Consider the following 19,123-nt stretch of genomic DNA (forward strand, 5'->3'; position numbering starts at 1 on the left):
AAACAGCGTAGGTTATATGATTTATTAGTTAATTTGATGCTATTTGAGCAAAAGTTTGAATAACTGTGTTGTTGTATTATTTTTCCCTGCAACTTCAGCAACACAGTTATCCAAACTTTTGCTCAAACAGCATCAAATTAGTCAATAAATCATATAACCTACGCTGTTTGCACCATTTCATTGCAGAAATGGAGAATTGATCATCTCACCATACAAAAATCCAGCTCACTACTTTCAATCTAGTACTTTACTGATTGCCTCCTATTAATATGGCAACACTTCTGAAAACGATCAAATTCATGATTTATAAGTCGATCTATAATGCAGGTCATCACACAAAATGATTGTGTTGGATATTATTCAAAATTTGATAGTTTTTATTATGGAATTCTAAAAATTGTACAATTCGGCTAAACGGTGTCAGGCCATTCGGCGGAAGGTCATTAGGCCGAATGGTCATTAGGCCGAATGGTCATTAGGCCGAATGGTCATTAGGCCGAATGGTCATTAGGCCGAATGGTCATTAGGCCGAATGGTCATTAGGCCGAATGGTCATTAGGCCGAATGGTCATTAGGCCGAATGGTCATTAGGCCGAATGGTCATTAGGCCGAATGGTCATTAGGCCGAATGGTCATTAGGCCGAATGGTCATTAGGCCGAATGGTCATTAGGCCGAATGGTCATTAGGCCGAATGGTCATTAGGCCGAATGGTCATTAGGCCGAATGGTCATTAGGCCGAATGGTCATTAGGCCGAATGGTCATTAGGCCGAATGGTCATTAGGCCGAATGGTCATTAGGCCGAATGGTCATTAGGCCGAATGGTCATTAGGCCGAATGGTCATTAGGCCGAATGGTCATTAGGCCGAATGGTCATTAGGCCGAATGGTCATTAGGCCGAATGGTCATTAGGCCGAATGGTCATTAGGCCGAATGGTCATTAGGCCGAATGGTCATTAGGCCGAATGGTCATTAGGCCGAATGGTCATTAGGCCGAATGGTCATTAGGCCGAATGGTCACTAGGCCGAATGGTCATTAGGCCGAATGGTCATTAGGCCGAATGGTCATTAGGCCGAATGGTCATTAGGCCGAATGGTCATTAGGCCGAATGGTCATTAGGCCGAATGGTTATTAGGCCGAATGGTCATTAGGCCGAATGGTCATCAGGCCGAATGGTCATTGGGTCTTCTTCTTGCCGTTACGTCCCCACTGAGACAAAGCCTGCTTCTCAGCTTAGTTATTAACTGAGAGCTTCCTCTGCAAATGACCATGTGTGACAGGCACGAAGATATTTTATTGATGCTGAATCTACTGATATTTTACCCATGATTTTTTCCTTCTTTTAAATATAGTCTGTTTTTTCTAATATCATTGCTAAAATAGTTTTTGGCGCTGAAACTTCTGATATTCAATTCATAAATTTTTCCTTCTCTAAAACATAGGCTATTCTTTCTAGTTTCATTGTTAAACTAGGTTTTGGCAAAAATTGTTGGAAAAGGTAAAAACAACGACTAACTTTCAATTCGTGTTGATGACCATTCGGCCGAATGACCATTCGGCCTAATGACCATTCGGCCTAATGACCTTCGGCCTAATGACGTTCGGCCTAATGACCCAGCATCCGGCCAAACGAATGTCTAGGCAAATTTCCTATTTTTCTTGTATTTTACGGCCATTAAATAAAAAAAATATATTGTTCCATCCCATTGACTAATGCAAATTACCTAGAAGATACTCATAGAATTAAAAAAAGAACATAAAATTATTACAGTTGCGAGAGAAATAGAAAAAAATATGCCTCGGCTAAACGAATATCTACAGTCATTCAAATTTTCCTCAAACAATAATATTCCTTTAGAAGTTTCTTCAATCATTTTTTCAAGAATTCCTGCAATTTTTTTTTTTCAAAATTTCTGTAGGGTTTTTTTAGAAATACTTTCAATCATTTCTTTAGAATTTGCTTTTAGAATTGTTGTCTATTGGTCTGTTGAGGAATTGTACAAAAAAAAATCTTCTTAAAATTTCTTCAGAGGTATTCCCAGGAGTTTTTCTACAGATTCCTTTAGGAAATTCTCCAGTAACAAATTTATTCAGGATTTCTTCCAATAATTATTTCATTGCATTCATCTGCTATTTCTATAGTAGTTCCTGCTTAATGCTTTTTGAGAAACCTTCAGAAATTTATCTTGGAGTTTCTTCGAAATTTCCTCAAAGATTTCTCAAAAAAAAATCAGGATTCCATCAGAAATTCTTTCAGGAACTTTTTCAAAATTACTTTCAAAGTGCCTCCGAAGGTTTTAATGACATTTCATGGTATTTCATGAATTTCTTGAAGAATTCTTTCAGATATTGTTTCGGAGAATCCCATCTGAGTTATTTTAAGAAGTTCCTCAAGGAAACTCAAAAGGAATATTATATTATATCTTTAGAAAACTGGTCGACGATTCTTCTAGAAATTTATGTATTTTAATCCTTCAGTATTTTCTTGCACAAAAAAAAGATCCCTGGAGGAATCTATAAAGCAGTACCGAGAGATGTTTGGGACGAAACCATAGCAGCAGTTAAAGACATATTTTCATGAAGTTCATAGAGAAATCTCTATGGAAATCCATGGTTCAACTATTTAAGAAATCCCTTCTTGAAGTTCCCAAATCCTCAAAATACAAAATGAGTCACTGGAGATGTTTCTGAAAGAATTTCTGAAGAAATTTCTGAAGGAATCCAGGCAGAAAATATCCGAAAGAATCCCTGAAACAATTTCCGAAGAAAATCTCTAAACGAAATGTTTTAGAAATACCAGGAGGCATTCTTGGAAGAATGTTTGAAAAAAAAATCCTGGAGGAATACCTGGGAAACTTCTTGTGAAATCCGTTAAATGATTCTTTGAGAAGTTAAAAAAAATCCTTGATAATTTTCCTGATACAGTTATTGGAGTACTAAAAGTACTCAAAAAGTGATTTTCTTTAATTTTTGAAAGTATCACTGAAACATTTTTTAAATGTCAGTTTGAAGAAAATTCCAAATAAATTCTTGGAGGAATGTCCTAAGGAATCCCTCGAAAAAATTCTAAATTAAACTTTGGGACGTTTTGAAAAAAAAAAATCTGCACTTTTATTTTCTTCTGGAGAAAGCACTGAAAAAGTTTCTGCAAAGAATCCATTCACGAAATTATGAAAAAAACCTTTGGTAGGATTCTAGAAGAAGTCTTGGATATATTTCTGCAGGATCTCATGGAGAAGTTTCTGAAAGGAACTTAGGGGAATTCCATGAAAGAATTCGTGGAGAAATACCCATTTTACACGAATTTCGGAAGGAATGTGTAAAAGGGACGATGAAGGACATTGACGTAACTTGAATTTTTTTTCAAGAGCATTTCAGAGTTATTTTCACTAAAATCCTTGAACCTCTTGAAATTCTCCTGAAATGCCCCAACATGCCCTTGAAATTTCCATTATTCTATTGAAGTGCCATCTAAACCCCTTTGATTTAAAGGTTTTCCTGGAACCTTCCCTACATGACCCTGGCATGAAGTGGCTCGAAACACCCCAAAAACTTCCGGAATCACATTCGATCAATTATCTGGCAATAAGAGAATAGCTATAAAAATGAGTACTAATTACTGTCAGGAGCAACTCTAAAAAGAAACTCTGACGATCAATTTTAGTAAGTGGATGTAGACAACCTACGGTAGTTTCGGATATCTCAATGAAACATAAACACAGTATAAATTCAATGAAGATTTTTATTTTTATAAAGAGTTTTGTCCATAGCATTGCCGCTTCAATAGTTATTATCGTATTTGTTTTTTTAACTGTTACTGTTAAAGATTACAGATTATAATTAGGTATGTTCTTAGTCCAAGATTAAGTTAATTTTACTTAATATTTTTTTACAAATTCAGTACTGTTTCTGGTTTGTTTTGGTTCCTACAAGCTATTGATGCCATCCTACGAGCTAATATTTGCAGGTTTGAGAATTTTTCCAACGATTCCCACCGATTCGTCATTCGTATCTCTTGCAGTTGCGGTTTCTAAGTTTATTCTGATTTTCTCTTACAAGCTATGTAAGAAATGAAGTTTAAAAAAACGAGTCTCATCTGTACAACTCTCCAGTAAGCCGAACGAACGGGCTGCCAAGCGTAGCAAATGTTCTGCCGGCGATGTCTTAAAAGCTACAAATTCAATAATTCTCTAACGTTTGAGTGATGACGTGATTTCCCACGTCTGTCAAACATATAATCAACGTTCGAGATTAGGTCAACTAACAAGAATACTTTCGTCTTCGGATGTTTCCAACTTACATAATAAAAAAAAACACGCGCCGATTTTTCGTTTAAAACTAAAAACAAAAACACTAATCAAGAGCTTGGGGTTCGTTTCTACTATACATATTCCACTAAGTTTAATCAGTCGATGCTCTTCTCTCACAGGAATTTTTGTGTTTGCTTACAAGCGAATTTAGGTTTCGGTTTGCGACGTTCGTTTTTTTGGCTTTAATCCTACCACGTTTGCGCTACGCTCCTAACATATTGCCAAATAAAGGGGTCGTTCCGATTGCTGAACCGAAAGTTAATCAGTCATGATTTGCTAACAGACGAAATAAACAGGGAAACAAAATAAGAGTAACAAACTACCTAATAAAACGGAACCGATTGTGAAACGATCAACATTTCTACGATTTTTACAAAAGTTCAATTTTTACATTTCTGTTCCATCGTTAAATTAAAAAAAAAATAGACCACCCTAAGCAGGTTCGTTCCGTATTTGTTTCTCCGCTGTGCTACAACGCTGCAAATATCGATCGATTTCAAATAGAAAATTTCTTATCACTTAATACATTTCTTTATTCTCTCCCAATGTACACAGTACACAATTTCGCCTTACACCTACACTTGGTTTACAACATACAAACAAAACTAATATGTTTTCAACAGACATCACGACGTGTTCGTTGGGGGGGTGGAACTAAGGATGATTCGGGGAGCCTCAAAATAGCGATTTGTCGTACATCTAGGTTTTTAAATTGGAGGGAATCAACTAAAAACGGTGGGTTATTGCAGTTTCACTTATTGCGGCATGGTGTGAAAAATAAAAACGGAAATCGTCACAGTTTGGGACAGAGTTAGGGTCCTCCGGGGTTGGACAGCTACTAGCTCAGAGTAGCCTTATAATCACTATTTGTGCTCTAAGTTTTGTAGTCAAAAGTAGTTACTTTGTTGATTAAGTGGAAGGAACATTGGAGCTGAATGGGAGTTGAACAATTTTGGATGGTTTACGGGTGTCCCATTTTGTGGGACACGTGGATTTAATACGACATGTTTCGAATTTAATTGTTTCCTATAACTTTCAATGCTGTTTTGTATGCAAAGTAACGTAAAACCATGTTTTGGAACAAGATGTATCATTAGAAAAGATATTTAGTTGCGAAAAACGAGTGTCCCATTGACAAAAGGGACATTTTAGCAGTGATAAAATCTTGATTAAACCATATTCAGCATCCACTCAGCTCGAAGTGTCCCTCTGCATGGTAAAAGATTGACTTTCTGAAGAAATCCGAAGCTGACGAGCAACTAATCTACCTTTTTAATCCTTGGACTTAGATCCTCGGCAAGGGCTACTCATTTCCTGCAATTTGTTGGCAAAGGTTTCGTTAAAAGTTTTCTACTTTGAATACGACTGAGAGTTAGGGAGTTAGTTGCTTGTTCCTTCCTATGGTTCTGATCCTCCTGTGGCGAGAGCTAGAGTATTCGTGTCTGTTTTTATTAAAAAGGACAGCTGTGCTGCATAATCTTATCATCCTAGTTTCACGTTCCGATGTTGCTGTTGCCGTGTGTGTTTGTTTGTTGTTAATTTTTTCTTGTTTTTTTTTTAAACGTACTTGGTTAATCCTTAAATCTGAGTGAGATAAAGAGTTAAACTTTTGCGTCGAAAAATCCAGTAAATATAGTTTCGAGATTTTTCGAAGTTTTTCCCTTGTAATCTGAAAAAAGCACCGATCTTCAGCTAACTTGTTTTATTTTTGTTTAATTGTTATTTGTTTTTCTTTGTTCATTAAATGTGTATTTACTCGATTTGTTCAATTTTTGTATTTTTTTATGTTTTTTTTTTCATAACCTCTTTTTGTTGCAATGTACAGTTGAAAGAAATGTATATTTCTAACGATGTATTTTTGTTTCTCAAGAAACTATTATAGACTCAATCGATTGGACGAAATTTGTCATTTTCTTTGAACTTGTTAAATTGTTTCTACTGTTTGATAAGTGGATTAAACTTGGCCCAGAAAAGATCTTTATTTCACTTGATAAACTTATTAAAAACTTTAATTGATATTATGTATTTTTTCATTAAAAAATGTTCAAAATTCGTAAAGAAAGTTACTCAAACTGCCGCAGAAAAGCTGTGCCCACTTGCTTCTCATGCTTCTGATGCTTCTGATGCTTCTCATGCTTCTGAAGACAAATTGTTCAGACTTTCATGAGTAAGTTCTTCAAACTTCCACAGATAAATTTTCCAAACTTCTCGTGATGAGTTGTAAATACTTTGTGGATTCTCACTTCCAGGGACTAGTTGCTCAAACGTCCAGGTGGAAGTTGATCAAACTTCCGAAGGAAAGTTGCTCTATTAGGAGTAAGTTGCTGAAACTTGCAGCAAAGAGTTGCTCAAACTTTCAAGCTAAAAGTGTTTCAATTTCTCGTTATGATTTTTTAAGATTTTTTTGCTCAAAGTTGCTCAAATTTTCTGAGAGAAATAGCTTAAATTTTATGAAAGAAGTCGCTCAATTTTTTTTAAAGAGAAATAATTCACACTTTCAGTTGATTATACTTCCTGAAAGAAATTTCACAATTTTTCAAGCTGAAACTGCTTAAACTTTTAGTGAAGAGTTGTTGAAGCTTCTTAAAAAAATGCTTAAACTTCCAAAGATAAATTTTTCAACCTGTAAAGGTAAAACTGCTCAAACATCTCGTTGCAATTTGTTGAGAAGTTGTTCAAACTGCCAGAGAGAAATTTTTCACATTTCTTTAGAAAATATGCTCAAACTTTAAAAAAAGTTGCTCAAATTTCCAAAAGTAAGCTGCTTAAACTTGCAGCGAGAAGTTTCCCAAACTTTCAAGCTACAAGTGCATAACTTCTCGTGATGGTTTGCTAAAATTTCCTGAAAGAAGTTGCTCAGGCTTTCAGAGAGATATTGCTTATATTTCTTAGAGAAATTATTCACACTTCCAAGAAAAAGTTGCTCATACTTCCAAAAAAAAGGTTGCCCAAACTTCCAAAAAGAAATTTTTCAAACTTTTGGAAAACTAAACTAAAGCTGGTCAAACATACAGTATCGAGCTGTGCAAACTTCTTGAAAGAAGTTGCTCAAACCTCCAGAGTAGAGAAGTTTGCATTTTCTAAAAGAAGTTGCTCAATATTCCAAAGAGAAGTTGATCGAGTTTCCTAGAAAAAGATGTTCAAACTTCCATAAAGAAGTTTTCGAACCTCCAAGCTTAAACTGCTCAAAATGCTCGTGGTTATTCGTTGATACTTCATGGAGAAGTTGCTCAAGTTGCCAGATGGAAGTTGCTCAAGCTTCATACTAAAACTACTCAAATTTCACGTGGTGATTCGAGAAGAAGTTGTATTTCCTAGAAGAAGTTGCTCAATCTTAAAATAAAATATTTTGCAAACCTTTAACCATAAACTGCTCAAAGCTTGTTAGTACTTCTAGAATTCCTAATTTCATGAAGAAGTTGCTCAAATTTCCAAAAAGAAATTGTTCATGATTTTCTAGAAAAGATGCTCAAAGTTTCGTGGAAAAGCTGTTCACAATTCTAGACAGAAGTTGCTCAAACTTCCAGAGAGAAATTCCACATATTTTTAAGAGAAGTTATTCACATTTTATGGAAAAAGTTGCTCAAACTACCAGAAAGTTTAAAACTTCCTAGAAAAAACTGCTTAATCTTTCAGCAGCAAGATGTTGAGACTACTTACAAGAAGTTGCTTAAACTTCCTGAGAAAAGTTGTTCACTTTTTCTAGAAGAAGTTGCTCAATCTTCCAAGGGTAAGTTGATCAAACTTCCAAGGAGAAGTTGCTCAAACTTCCATAGAAAAGTTGTTTATTTCGTAGTATGTTTCTCTCACTTTTTCGGAGTAGCTGTTTACAATTTCAGATGGCAGTTACTAGAACTTCCGAAAACAAATTGCTCAGTTGCCAAAAAGAAATGGCTCTTTCTTCCAAGCATAAGTTGCGTTAACTTCCAAGAATGAGTTGCTCAAACATGCAGAGAGAAATTTCTCGTTCTTCCAGATATAAGTTGCTTAAACTTCCAAGCTAACACTGCTCAAATTCTCAGAGGTGAGCTGTTAAAACATCTTGAAAGGAGTTGCTTTAACTTCAGGAGAGAAGTTGTTCGCATTTCCTAGAAGAAGTTGCTCAAATTTCCGAAGAGAACTTGTTAAAACTTTAGTAGTGAAATTGCTCAAACTTCCGTACACTTACAGATAAAAGTTGCTCAAGCTTCTGTACAGAAATTTCTCAAACTTCCAGAGAGAAATTGCTCACACTTTCAAGAAGAAGTAGCTCTTACTTGCAGCGAGAGATTTCACAAAATACCAAAAAAAAAAACACTTGAATTTCCTGTGGAAAGATGGAAGAAATTGGTCAAATCTTCAGCGAAGAATTGTTATTAATTCCTATAAGAAGTTGCTCAAACTTCCAAGGAGAAGTTTATCGAACTGCCATAGAAAAGCCGCTCACACTTCCTGATGCAAGTTGCTCAAACTTCCAGAGATAAATTGCCCTTACTTCATAGAATAAGTTGCTTAAGCTTCGAAGCTAGAATTGCTCAAATTTCCAGAGGTAAGCTAATAAAACTTCTTGAAATAAGTTGCTCAATCTGCAAGAGAGAAGTTCTTCGAAAGTCCTAGAAGAAGTTGCTCAATTTCCGAAGAGAAGTTGTTCCAACTTCCGAAGAGAAATTGCTCAATCTTCCGAAGAAAACAGCTTACACTTGGATATGGAAGTTGCCCAAACGTCTATAAAGAAAATGCTCAACATTCCAGAGTGAAATCGCTCACGCTTCCTTAGAAAAGTTGCTCAAATTTCCAAGAATAAGTTACTCAAGCATGCAGCGAGAAATTTCAAAAATTTTCAAGGAAAAGATACTCTATTTTCCCATGGTTAAATTTTGAAAACTTTTGGAGAAAATTGTACAAACCTTCATCAACAATTTGTTAATAGTTCCTAAAAGAAGTTGCCCAACATTTCACGGAAAGTTGTATGAACTTTCAGCAAGAAGTTGCTAAAACTTACATAGAAAAGCTGTTCATACATCCAGATGGTAGTTCCAGAAAAAGTCTTAAATTTCGAGATAAAAACTGCTCACACTTTCACTGAAAAGTTGTTCAAGCTTCCAAGAGCCAGTTGGCCAAGCTTGCAGCGAGAAATTCCTCAATCTTTCAATGAGTAAATAGGACAATTTATCATTGAAAGATGATAAAACTCATTGGAGGAAATTGCTCAAATCTCCCAAGCTATAAGTTACGCTTTCGGGGATGAGTTGCTAAAACTTTCAAGTTGAAGTGCCCAAAACTTTCGGAGAAAAGCTGTCCCCACTTTCAGGTAGAAGTTGCCAAAATTTCCGGGAAGAAGTTTCTGAAACTTCTAGTAAGAAAGTTTCCCACAAAGTTGCTCAAAAGTTTCTTATAAAGTTGTTCAAATTTTTGGGGGGACATTTGTTGAATTTACAGAAGAAAGGTGCTAAAAGTTCCTAGGTGGAGATGCTCAAACTTCTAGAATGGAATAGCTCTATCTAGGAAGAGTTGCTCAAGCTTCCAGACGTAGGTTGTTTGTTCCGGAGAGAAGTAGCTCAAATTAACTCAGGGAAGTTCTAACAAAGGCTTACAGACGGAAGTTGCCTAAACTTCCAGAGAAAGTTCCTCAAAGGTCCAGAAGCAGTTCCTCAAATCTCCAGGAGTTGCTCAAATTGCTCAAAGAAGTTTGCTCAAACGTCCTGACCAAGGATACTCAAACTCAAAAAGATGTTTCTCAAACTTCCAGAAGAAATTCTCCAGAACCTTCGTGGGGAAAATTCCCAAGCATGCAGAGAATTTTCATAGGTCATAGTTCTTCAGAGATATTTATATTTTTTCACAAATACTTTGTTAAAATTTCAAGGTGAAATTTGTTCAAACCGCTGCAAGGGAGTTGCTCTAAATTGTAGAAGGAAGCTTTCAAGCTCTCAGATAAAGTCTCTAGCTCTAATGCGAGAGTTGCTTTCATTTCAAGAGGCAAGTTGCTCAAATATTCGTCAGATGTCATTAACTTTAGGTATTTTTTTTTTGAATTAGTTTTTTTTGAGAAAAATTGCTAATATTCTAGAAGAAAAAAATCCATGGGAAGTCAACTTCAATTTCTAGTGGATATTTGCTCCATCTATCAAAAGAAAATAAGCCTTTTGAGTTCAAATTACTCGAATTTCTAGAGGTGAGTTGCCTAAACTTTTGGTTGCAAGATTTGCAATATTTCCCATATATAAAACAAAATTTTTATCAAGCTTTCGGAGAAAAGTTGCCCAAATGTTCAGAGACAAATTGGTCAAGTTTTTCCGTTAGAATTTTTCATTTCTTCAAATCCATCAATCAAAGTTCCTCAAATTCGCTCAGATGGTAGTTGATCAAATTTTATTTGAAAACTCTTAGTTAATTTCAAGGATGCCGGGGCCCGTGGCGTAGTTGGTCACACGTGGATGGTCATGGGTTTGATTCCCAGCCCCAGCATTTGCAATTTTTCGTCAGTTGCTTTTCCCCCGAGAGCAACTGACACTGACCCTCTTCTGAGCCCCATGACTCAAACGAACCTGGATACCTGGACATCGGCGAACTGCTACTCATCATTCTACTAGGTATAAAGTAGAAAAAGTGAAAGCAGCAGAAAGGCAACCAGTTCGATAAAGTAGAATATAATCTAGGCGCTGTACAAAATGTAAGTGCAGCTGTCAATTGAAATTGCTCACGTAGTGCCCAAGTGGACAATAGAGCTGTAAATTAGGTTAAGTGAATAAAGAATAAAAATTTCAAGGATGAAATTCGTCCAAACTTTCAGAGGAAAAAATCCATTAGAAGTCATGTTTCATTCCCAGCGGAAAGTAGTTCTTTCTTTTTGAATGAAGTTGGATTCAATTCAGTAAGCTTTTCGAGTTCGGATTGCTTACACTTCTAGAGGTAAGTTGCATGAATGTTAATTGGGAAGTTTTTAAAATTTTCCCTTTTAATTATCGATAGTTTCCATCAAACTTTCGGAGAAAAGTTGCCCAAATTTCTAGAGACTATTTGGTAAAAACTTCTTCTTGAAAGTTGCATAAACTTTCAGACGATAGTTTCTCAAATTTCATTTGAAAGGTAAGTTAAAGGAAATTTGTTCAAACTTTCAAAAGAAAGTTGCCCAAACTTTTCAAGCGAAACTGTTTGACCTGTCCATGAAAGAGTGATTAAGCTTCCAAAAATAAACTGCTTGAACTTACAGAGGGAACTTGTTGCAGATTCTGGAGAGAACTTGCCTAAATTCCAGTCAAACATACCCAAGCTGCTCATAGTTTCAAAAGGAAGTTTCTAGAAGTTCCAGTAAAATGTCACTCAAAATTTAGGAAGTTGCTCGAACCCTTTGAGAGAAGTTTCACAAATATCACGAGTAAGCTTGCTCAAACTAAAAAAAAACAATCAAGTTTCACGAATTTTTGGAAAACATTCTCAAATTTGTATAAAAAAGTTCTCACTATTTTGTTTTTTTTTTGATAAACGTTTTTCAAACTTTGAAGGGAAATTTTGGTCAATATTCTACAGGAAAATAATTCAAACTTTCGTAACGAAGTTGATTCAACTTCTCTAGAAATTTTATTTAAACATTTTGTGTTAGTTGTTTAAACTTGACACTATGACAGTTTATCAAAATTGTTGTTCAAATTTAAAAAAAAATCTGATAGAAACGTCTCAAACTTTCTCAGTTGAACTGTTAATATCCTGATGGAAGAAGTTCGTTTTTCCTGTAAATACAACTCAACCTGCTGATGAAATTTGCTTCCCGAGTTTCTAATCCAGAAGCTAATCAAATAAAATGTATAAGTTACTCAAGTAAAAGTTAAAAAAAAAAAGCATCTGATGTTCTTGGAAGTAATAGAAAATTTTTCAAATATTCTAATAAAACATGTCAATAACGAGAAGACCAATAAAAGATCTAATCCTGGTTACCAATCTTAATTCGAGTTATTCATCATACTCCACGTTCCACCTTTCAATGATCGTCGGAACCACTGTGACTTAGGGCACTATATTTACAAAACGATCGTGGTTTCCAACTCTGAACGGTGGCGACAGTGACAATCAGTGCTCAAAACAAGAAAAGCAAAGAAACGACAAATTTCTTCCCTCCGTGTCTCACGGTGCTCACGGTGTGAGCCGTCTGCATCGTCGTCATCGCCATCTTCGTCGTATAACGCTAGAGTTTTATCCTTAAGAACACTTAACCTTATGCTTGCTTGTTTTTGCTTGATTTTTGCGACTTTTTTTTCAATCTTATCGATTAGCGCTGACAATAGGGGTAAAAAATAAATATATAAATTTATATTCCTCTTAGCAGCTAGCCGTGTGTGTATGTGTGTGTGTGAGTGTGTGTGTGTCCTCAGCAATCTTCTCTAATCGCTACGATCAAAGTGTTTGGGTTTGAGTGTGTTTGCATGTGTGTAACTCTTACAGAACTAGTATTCACAGACGTTCACTCCCTCTGGATCTTACAACGCGCTCAACAACCCGACATCATCTGGATGACAGTGTCTTGCCGAACAGGAGGTCCCGGGCCCATCTGCCCCGGGAGCTACGTGCACTCGATGATCATCGGTTGGCTGGACTCGATCACGCTGGGTCGGCTCGTGGGCGGTTCCGTCGAGTTGGGCGGAGCTGACGCTCCGTGGTGATGACCCATGACGACGCCCATCGGAGGTGGCGGCGCCGGATGGTGAAGATGGGGGTGATGCTGAAGATGTGGAGGGGGTCCCTGAGGACCTCCCAGGTAGTGAACGTTCCCATTCACCATGGTTGGATTGTTGTTGTTGTTGGTGGTGGTGGTTGTGGTGGAGGTGGGACTGCTTCCACTGGAGGGGAGTTTGCCGACTTTCTGGATGATCGCTTCCGATCCCGGGTGGACCTGGATCAGATGCTGGGGGTGTTGCGACTGCGGGGACAGACCTAGGAGAGTTGGAGGAGAGCCGTGACCTACCACTACGTGCCTCAGCTGGTGGGGAGCCACCGGGGAGGCCGGATGGTTCTGCAGCTCGTAGTACTCCCGGTGATCGTTACTGTCCGGTTGATCTTTGTCTGCGGGGAAACGAAATCAATCAGTAATGAAACACAGCGATCCTTCAGAACCTCAAACTTACCTATACACTCGGAAGTGGCAGCAGCGGCCAGCGCCAGCTCCTCCTCCAGGTTATTTGGCTTGCAGCTCGTCGTCTTCCAGTGGGTTCGCAGTCCGGAAGCACTGATGTACTTCTTATCACAACCTTGGCATACGTACGGCCGATCGTTGGTGTGGAGTCGCTTGTGCAGCTTCAGGTGCACAAACTGGGTGAACTTCTGCGGGCACAGATCGCATGCATAGGGTTTCTGGCCGCTGTGCAGCCTCAGATGGGTCTTCAGGTTCGAGGTGGACGAGAACCGCTTCTTGCAGATATCACATTGGTGCGGTTTCTCGCCGGTGTGCACCAGGTGGTGCTTCTGGAGGTGGGCAAGCTGGGTGAAGGATTTGGTACAGACGTTGCACTTGAAGGGCCTCTCGCCCGAGTGGGTTCGCAGGTGGACCTTAAGGTTGGACAGCTGTCCGAAGGTCTTGCTGCAGACGTTGCATTCGTAGTGCATTTTGCCGTCTCGTTTGCGAAGCGGGTATGGCAGACTACGGTAGCCTCGGGAACCTGGACTTCCCGGACTCATGGGGCTGCCACTTCGCGAGTAGGAACCGCCATCCGGACTGAGGCTGCTGGGTGGGGAGCATCTTCCGGGAGACATGTGCGTTAACGGGGGAAGTGGCTGCATCAGCGGATGTCCCAGAGGAAGTTGTCCCTTGGCTTGGAGTTGCACGAATCCGTGTGGGGACTGGATTGTGTGCGTTGTCAGTCTCTCGTAATGGCCACCGTTCAGGGGTGGCGAGTAGGTCGAACTGGAAGCGTTATTGATCACAGTTCCGTTTGGCGAGGGATAGATGGCGTAACCATGCGGGGAAGGTTCGTAGGGTCCGGGTGAATGGGACGACTGCGGTCGATGCTCACTGCTGTAGACCAGGGTTGGCGATTGAGATTCTCGGTGATCGACGCTGATGATCTTGGTTTCCTGTAGCATATGGGGTACAAGTTCGCCCATTTCCCGTTCGGCGTTCTGTGAACTCGAGTCTGGACTGCATGCGGTACCGTATCGATGAGACTTTTTGTACGAATAGGCCATTTCTGTGGGGGAGGTTGGAGGGGGCGTAGCGTTCGGTTGCCTTCGGTGAGGATCATCCACCTGGGGTCGGCTGCCGGTGAGGATCGTTTCCAGAATACTTGAACTTGGCGGAGAGTATCGGATGTAGGTTGCCGGAGATGTGGACGTCTCCGCTTCGTAATACGTTTTGGTTAGGGGAACGATCGTCGTTTCTGGTGAGGTATCTACCACGATCACTGTACTTGTGGCCGGAGTTACCTCCCTGGTCGTTACGACTTCCTCTTCTTCCACCATTTCCTCCTTATCGCTAGGTGATTTGAAGTTTTTATTGTTCTTGAACTCGTACTTCAATGGCATTTTCATTTTGACTTTACGGTATTCGTTTTTATCACAAATCTCAACCTTCTGACTGACGCTGGTTTCCTTGGGTTCGATCGCCTTCTTCGAGCAATCCAGCACGTAGTTGTGCTCACTCTCGCTATCGCTGGAGTCTTCCGGTGGAGTGAACGCGTCCTCGTGGTACCCATTGCTGTGGTAACCCTCGTCGGACCTTACCGAGCCATCGTTGGGCGTCAACTGGTGCTCGTAGTGGCCTTCTTTGCCGTTCTGTGAGATCGGTGAGTTGGCGTCGACCTCCTTTGCACTTTCCCTCAGTGGGCTCTGTTCCCGGATCATTATCCTGATCGGCGATCGGTCCCGATGGTGTTCAGCCGAAGTCCGCGGCTCTCGCAGCACCGTCTGGTGGATCTGGTGCTTGGAAGGAACTACTACTGTTGTGGTGCTGGGCGTCGGGGCCGGTGGCGAAGGACTGGGCGTCGGGGCGTTCCGTATCGCCGGCATGTAGATCCCAAGACCCATCACATGCTTGACGTGGTTATAGGCCACTTCGGCCGGTACCGGCGCCTTGGCAATGGCTCCGTAGGTCTTCTTGAGCGTCTCCTCCCGGCAGATGGAGTAGGTTGCCCGTTCGGGATCAATGTCGTAGCCCAGCCGTTTGGCAAAGTCCCGGCAGTACCACACCATCAGCTCTTCGTTGGGCATGATGTCACGGATCGTGTAGAAGTAGATGTGCTCCTGGTGCTGACAGGCCACCAGGTTCATCACCGAGAAACTGTAAGCGGACGCGACGTATCGCATCCAGTTGGACTGCGCTGGATCCGAGCCATCCAGGTAGTAGAAGTCACTGTCTTTGAATATCTGGATGGCGGTGATGGAGAAAAGGGGAGAGACGGAGATACGATTGATTAGTACGTTGGTCGAGGAGAAGTTTGGAGAGCTTGAAGAGCTATTGCTAGGATAGATACCTTGATATTCCCATAGGAAACATGTCGTAGCTCTTGGACCTTTTGAGTAGTTCCAGGTTGAAAGAGTATTTACAGTTGAGGACAGAAGAGAAGAGGGCACAGAGTAATATGAAAGGGAGAGAAGAACAGAACGGTAATTTGATAATTAGTAAAGCGATTCTTAGACTAAATTGTGTTAATGAATGTTAAACATTATTTAAAGTTTTTTCTTTTGTTGTGTAGTTTTTGTGTTCTTCGGCTTATTCTTTATTATCTCTGTTTCTTTGTTTTTGTTTTTCATTTTCTTTTTGTTTGTAATTGTTTTAGCCTCTTTGTATATATTTTCTTTTTTTTTTCCTTTCCTTGTCTTACTTTTCTGTCTTGTTGCCATTATTTCTTACGGTCATTTGAATGCATATCTTTCTATTCTAAAATAACCAGTATCGCTTTCCAGTCAATTCCCACTGTTATCGTCCCAACAAAGACACAATCCGACCCCATCCAAATGGTTCCAATTTACGATTGTCCTGTCCAGTCGCACTATCGTCGTAGTCGTAATTCGCGAGTGCCGCGTATCCTTGACATCGCCCAACCATTTGGAATTGTGACGCAATTAAAATCCCCTTTCTTCTTTATTGTGAACTAGAAGCAAAGGCGAAGGAGGAAGCGACGTCGTCGGGACGAGCACTGAGCAGACACCCAAGGACGGACCTGCCAGACCAGACTAGACAGTCAGGCAATCCCCTTCGCATTCTTTTCACCATTAGTTTGGTATGGTATGTAATGGTGGTTGCCTTTGAGGGGCTTCCCAGTCCAGTTTCCAAACCATGCGGTAGCGTCGTTATCATTTTCTAACGGCGACGACACGATGGTCCTTGGTAATGGGCGGTCGGTCGGTGGTGGGAATCAACAAAGGAAGTACGCGACTCGAGTTCGGAAACAAAGGCGTCTGGGAAAGTTTTGAAGGATTGGGGAATTGGAGGGGGCTATCAATCTTGACTCTAAATTCGAAAGAAAAATGATGGAGAGGATTTGAATAAAGGCCATAAATTTTGGGTGCCAATATGTGAGGGAAATTTGGCGTAGGAACTCAACGACGGTAGAGTTACCCTCCTCGATGGAGAGGAAAAGACGTAGAAGGTGAGTGAAACTGCCAAAACAGCTTTCCGATGACTTGTGATAGAGTAACGGAAACTCGATTGAGGCAGGTCCGGGTGCTGGTGTCTGAGTCCTTTTTATTCGATTAGTTGGCGACTGTTGTCATTGTCGTCTGTGCAAGTCGTTTGGATGATTGTAATTGTTGATATTGAAGGAGATTGTAGCAGCTTGCTAAACGAACGGCTTTTCTTTGTACAATCTCTGAATTTCTGTGACTTTCTGCGAATTTCTGAAAATTTCTGGGAATTTTTAGGAATTTTGTAAATTTCTGGGAATTAATTTTGATTTTCTGTGAATTTCTTTGAATTTCTGTGCTTTACTGCGAACTTCTGCGTATTTCTGTGAATTTCTATGAATTTCTGTGAATTTCTGTAAATGTCTGTGAATTTATGTTAATTTCTGTGAATTTCTGTGAATTACTGTGAATTTCTGGGAATTTCTGTGAATTTCTGTGAGTTTCTGTGAATTTTTGTGAATTTATGTCAATTTATGTGAACTTTTGTGCATTTCTATGAATTTCTATGAACTTCTGTGATTTTTTGCAAATTTCTTTGAATTTCTGTGACTTTCTGTGGATTTCTGTGATTTTTTGTGTATTTATGTTGATTTATGTGAACTTTCGTGAATTTCTGTGAATTTCTGTAAATTTCTGTGGATTTCTGTGGATTTCTGTGATTTTTTATGAATTTCTGTGAATTTGTGTTAATTTATGTGAGCTTCCGTGAATTTCTGTGAATTTTTGAGAGTTTCTGTGAATTTCTGTGCATTTCTGTGAATTTCTGTAAATTTCTGTGAATTTCTGTAAATTTCTGTGAATTTATGTTAATATCTGGGAATTTCTGTGATTTTTTGTGAATTTATGTCAATTTATGTAAACTTTTGTGAATTTCTATGAACTTTTGTGAATTTCTGTAAATTTCTTTAAATTTTGCGACCCACCACTAACCCTCTGTGAATTTTTGTGTATTTTTTTGAATTTATGTGAACTTTTGTGAATTTCTGTGAATTTCCATGAACTTCTGTGAATTTCTGAAAATTTCTGTGAATTTCTGTGATTTTTTGTGTTTTTTATGAATTCCTGTGAATTTGTGTGAATTTCCGTGAATTTCTGTAAATTTTTGTGGATTTCCTGAATTTCTGAATTTTTGAATTTTTGAATTTCTGAATTTCTGAATTTCTGAATTTCTGAATTTCTGAATTTCTGAATTTCTGAATTTCTGAATTTCTGAATTTCTGAATTTCTGAATTTCTGAATTTCTGAATTTCTGAATTTCTGAATTTCTGAATTGCTGAATTTCTGAATTTCTGAATTTCTGAATTTCTGAATTTCTGAATTTCTGAATTTCTGAATTTCTGAATTTACGATATTCTGAATTTCTGAATATTTGAATTTCTCTGATTCTCTGATTCTGTGATTCTCTGATTCTCTGATTCTGTGATTCTCTGATTCTCTGATTCCCTGGTTCTCTGATTCACTGATTCTCTGATTCTCTGAATTTCTGATTCTCTGATTCACTGATTCTCTGATTCTCTGATTCTCTGATTCTCTGATTCTCTGATTCTCTGATTCTCTGATTCTCTGATTCTCTGATTCTCTGATTCTCTGATTCTCTGATTCTCTGATTCTCTGATTTTCTGATTCTCTGATTCTCTGATTTTCTGATTCTCTGATTCTCTGATTCTCTGATTCTCTGATTCTCTGATTCTCTGATTCTCTGATTCCCTGATTCTCTGATTCTCTGATTCTCTGATTCTCTGATTCTCTGATTCTCTGATTCTCTGATTCTCTGATTCTCTGATTCTCTGATTCTCTGATTCTCTGATTCTCTGATTCTCTGATTCTCTGATTCTCTGATTCTCTGATTCTCTGATTCTCTGATTCTCTGATTCTCTGATTCTCTGATTCTCTGATTCTCTGATTCTCTGATTCTCTGATTCTCTGATTCTCTGATTCTCTGATTCTCTGATTCTCTGATTCTCTGATTCTCTGATTCTCTGATTCTCTGATTCTCTGATTCTCTGATTCTCTGATTCTCTGATTCTCTGATTCTCTGATTCTCTGATTCTGGCTCTATATATCACTGAGTTTTAAATTTTTAGATTCATTAATTTCTGTATTTTATTAATTTTCTGTTTTTTTTTAATTCTTTGATTCTGTAATTCTGTGTCTCGTAGATCTAACCATCCACCACCATTTTTTTTTTTCAAATTAGTTCTACACGGCACATCGACCCGGAG

General features: G+C 38.8%; 1 protein-coding gene across 6 annotated transcripts in view; it reads right to left on the reverse strand.

The window, feature by feature from the left end:
- Positions 1 to 3,724: 3,724 nt before the first annotated feature.
- The window catches only part of LOC109410770 (PR domain zinc finger protein 1), a 209,200-nt gene continuing 193,801 nt past the window's right edge, over positions 3,725 to 19,123 (reverse strand). For 5 of the 6 annotated variants that reach the window (XM_019684295.3, XM_062853225.1, XM_062853228.1 and 2 more), the window contains 3 exons: positions 15,749 to 15,787; positions 13,409 to 15,641; positions 3,725 to 13,346 (listed from right to left, as the gene is read on the reverse strand). In XM_019684295.3, the coding sequence (XP_019539840.3) occupies positions 12,847 to 13,346; positions 13,409 to 15,641; positions 15,749 to 15,787 (2,772 nt within the window). In that variant the 3' untranslated portion in view covers positions 3,725 to 12,846. The remainder of the gene's footprint in view (positions 13,347 to 13,408; positions 15,642 to 15,748; positions 15,788 to 19,123) is intronic. The other variant, XM_019684297.3, reaches the window with a different exon arrangement.

This window comes from Aedes albopictus, chromosome 2 (genome assembly GCF_035046485.1).
Source record: "Aedes albopictus strain Foshan chromosome 2, AalbF5, whole genome shotgun sequence".
NCBI classification, from domain to species: domain Eukaryota; kingdom Metazoa; phylum Arthropoda; class Insecta; order Diptera; family Culicidae; genus Aedes; species Aedes albopictus.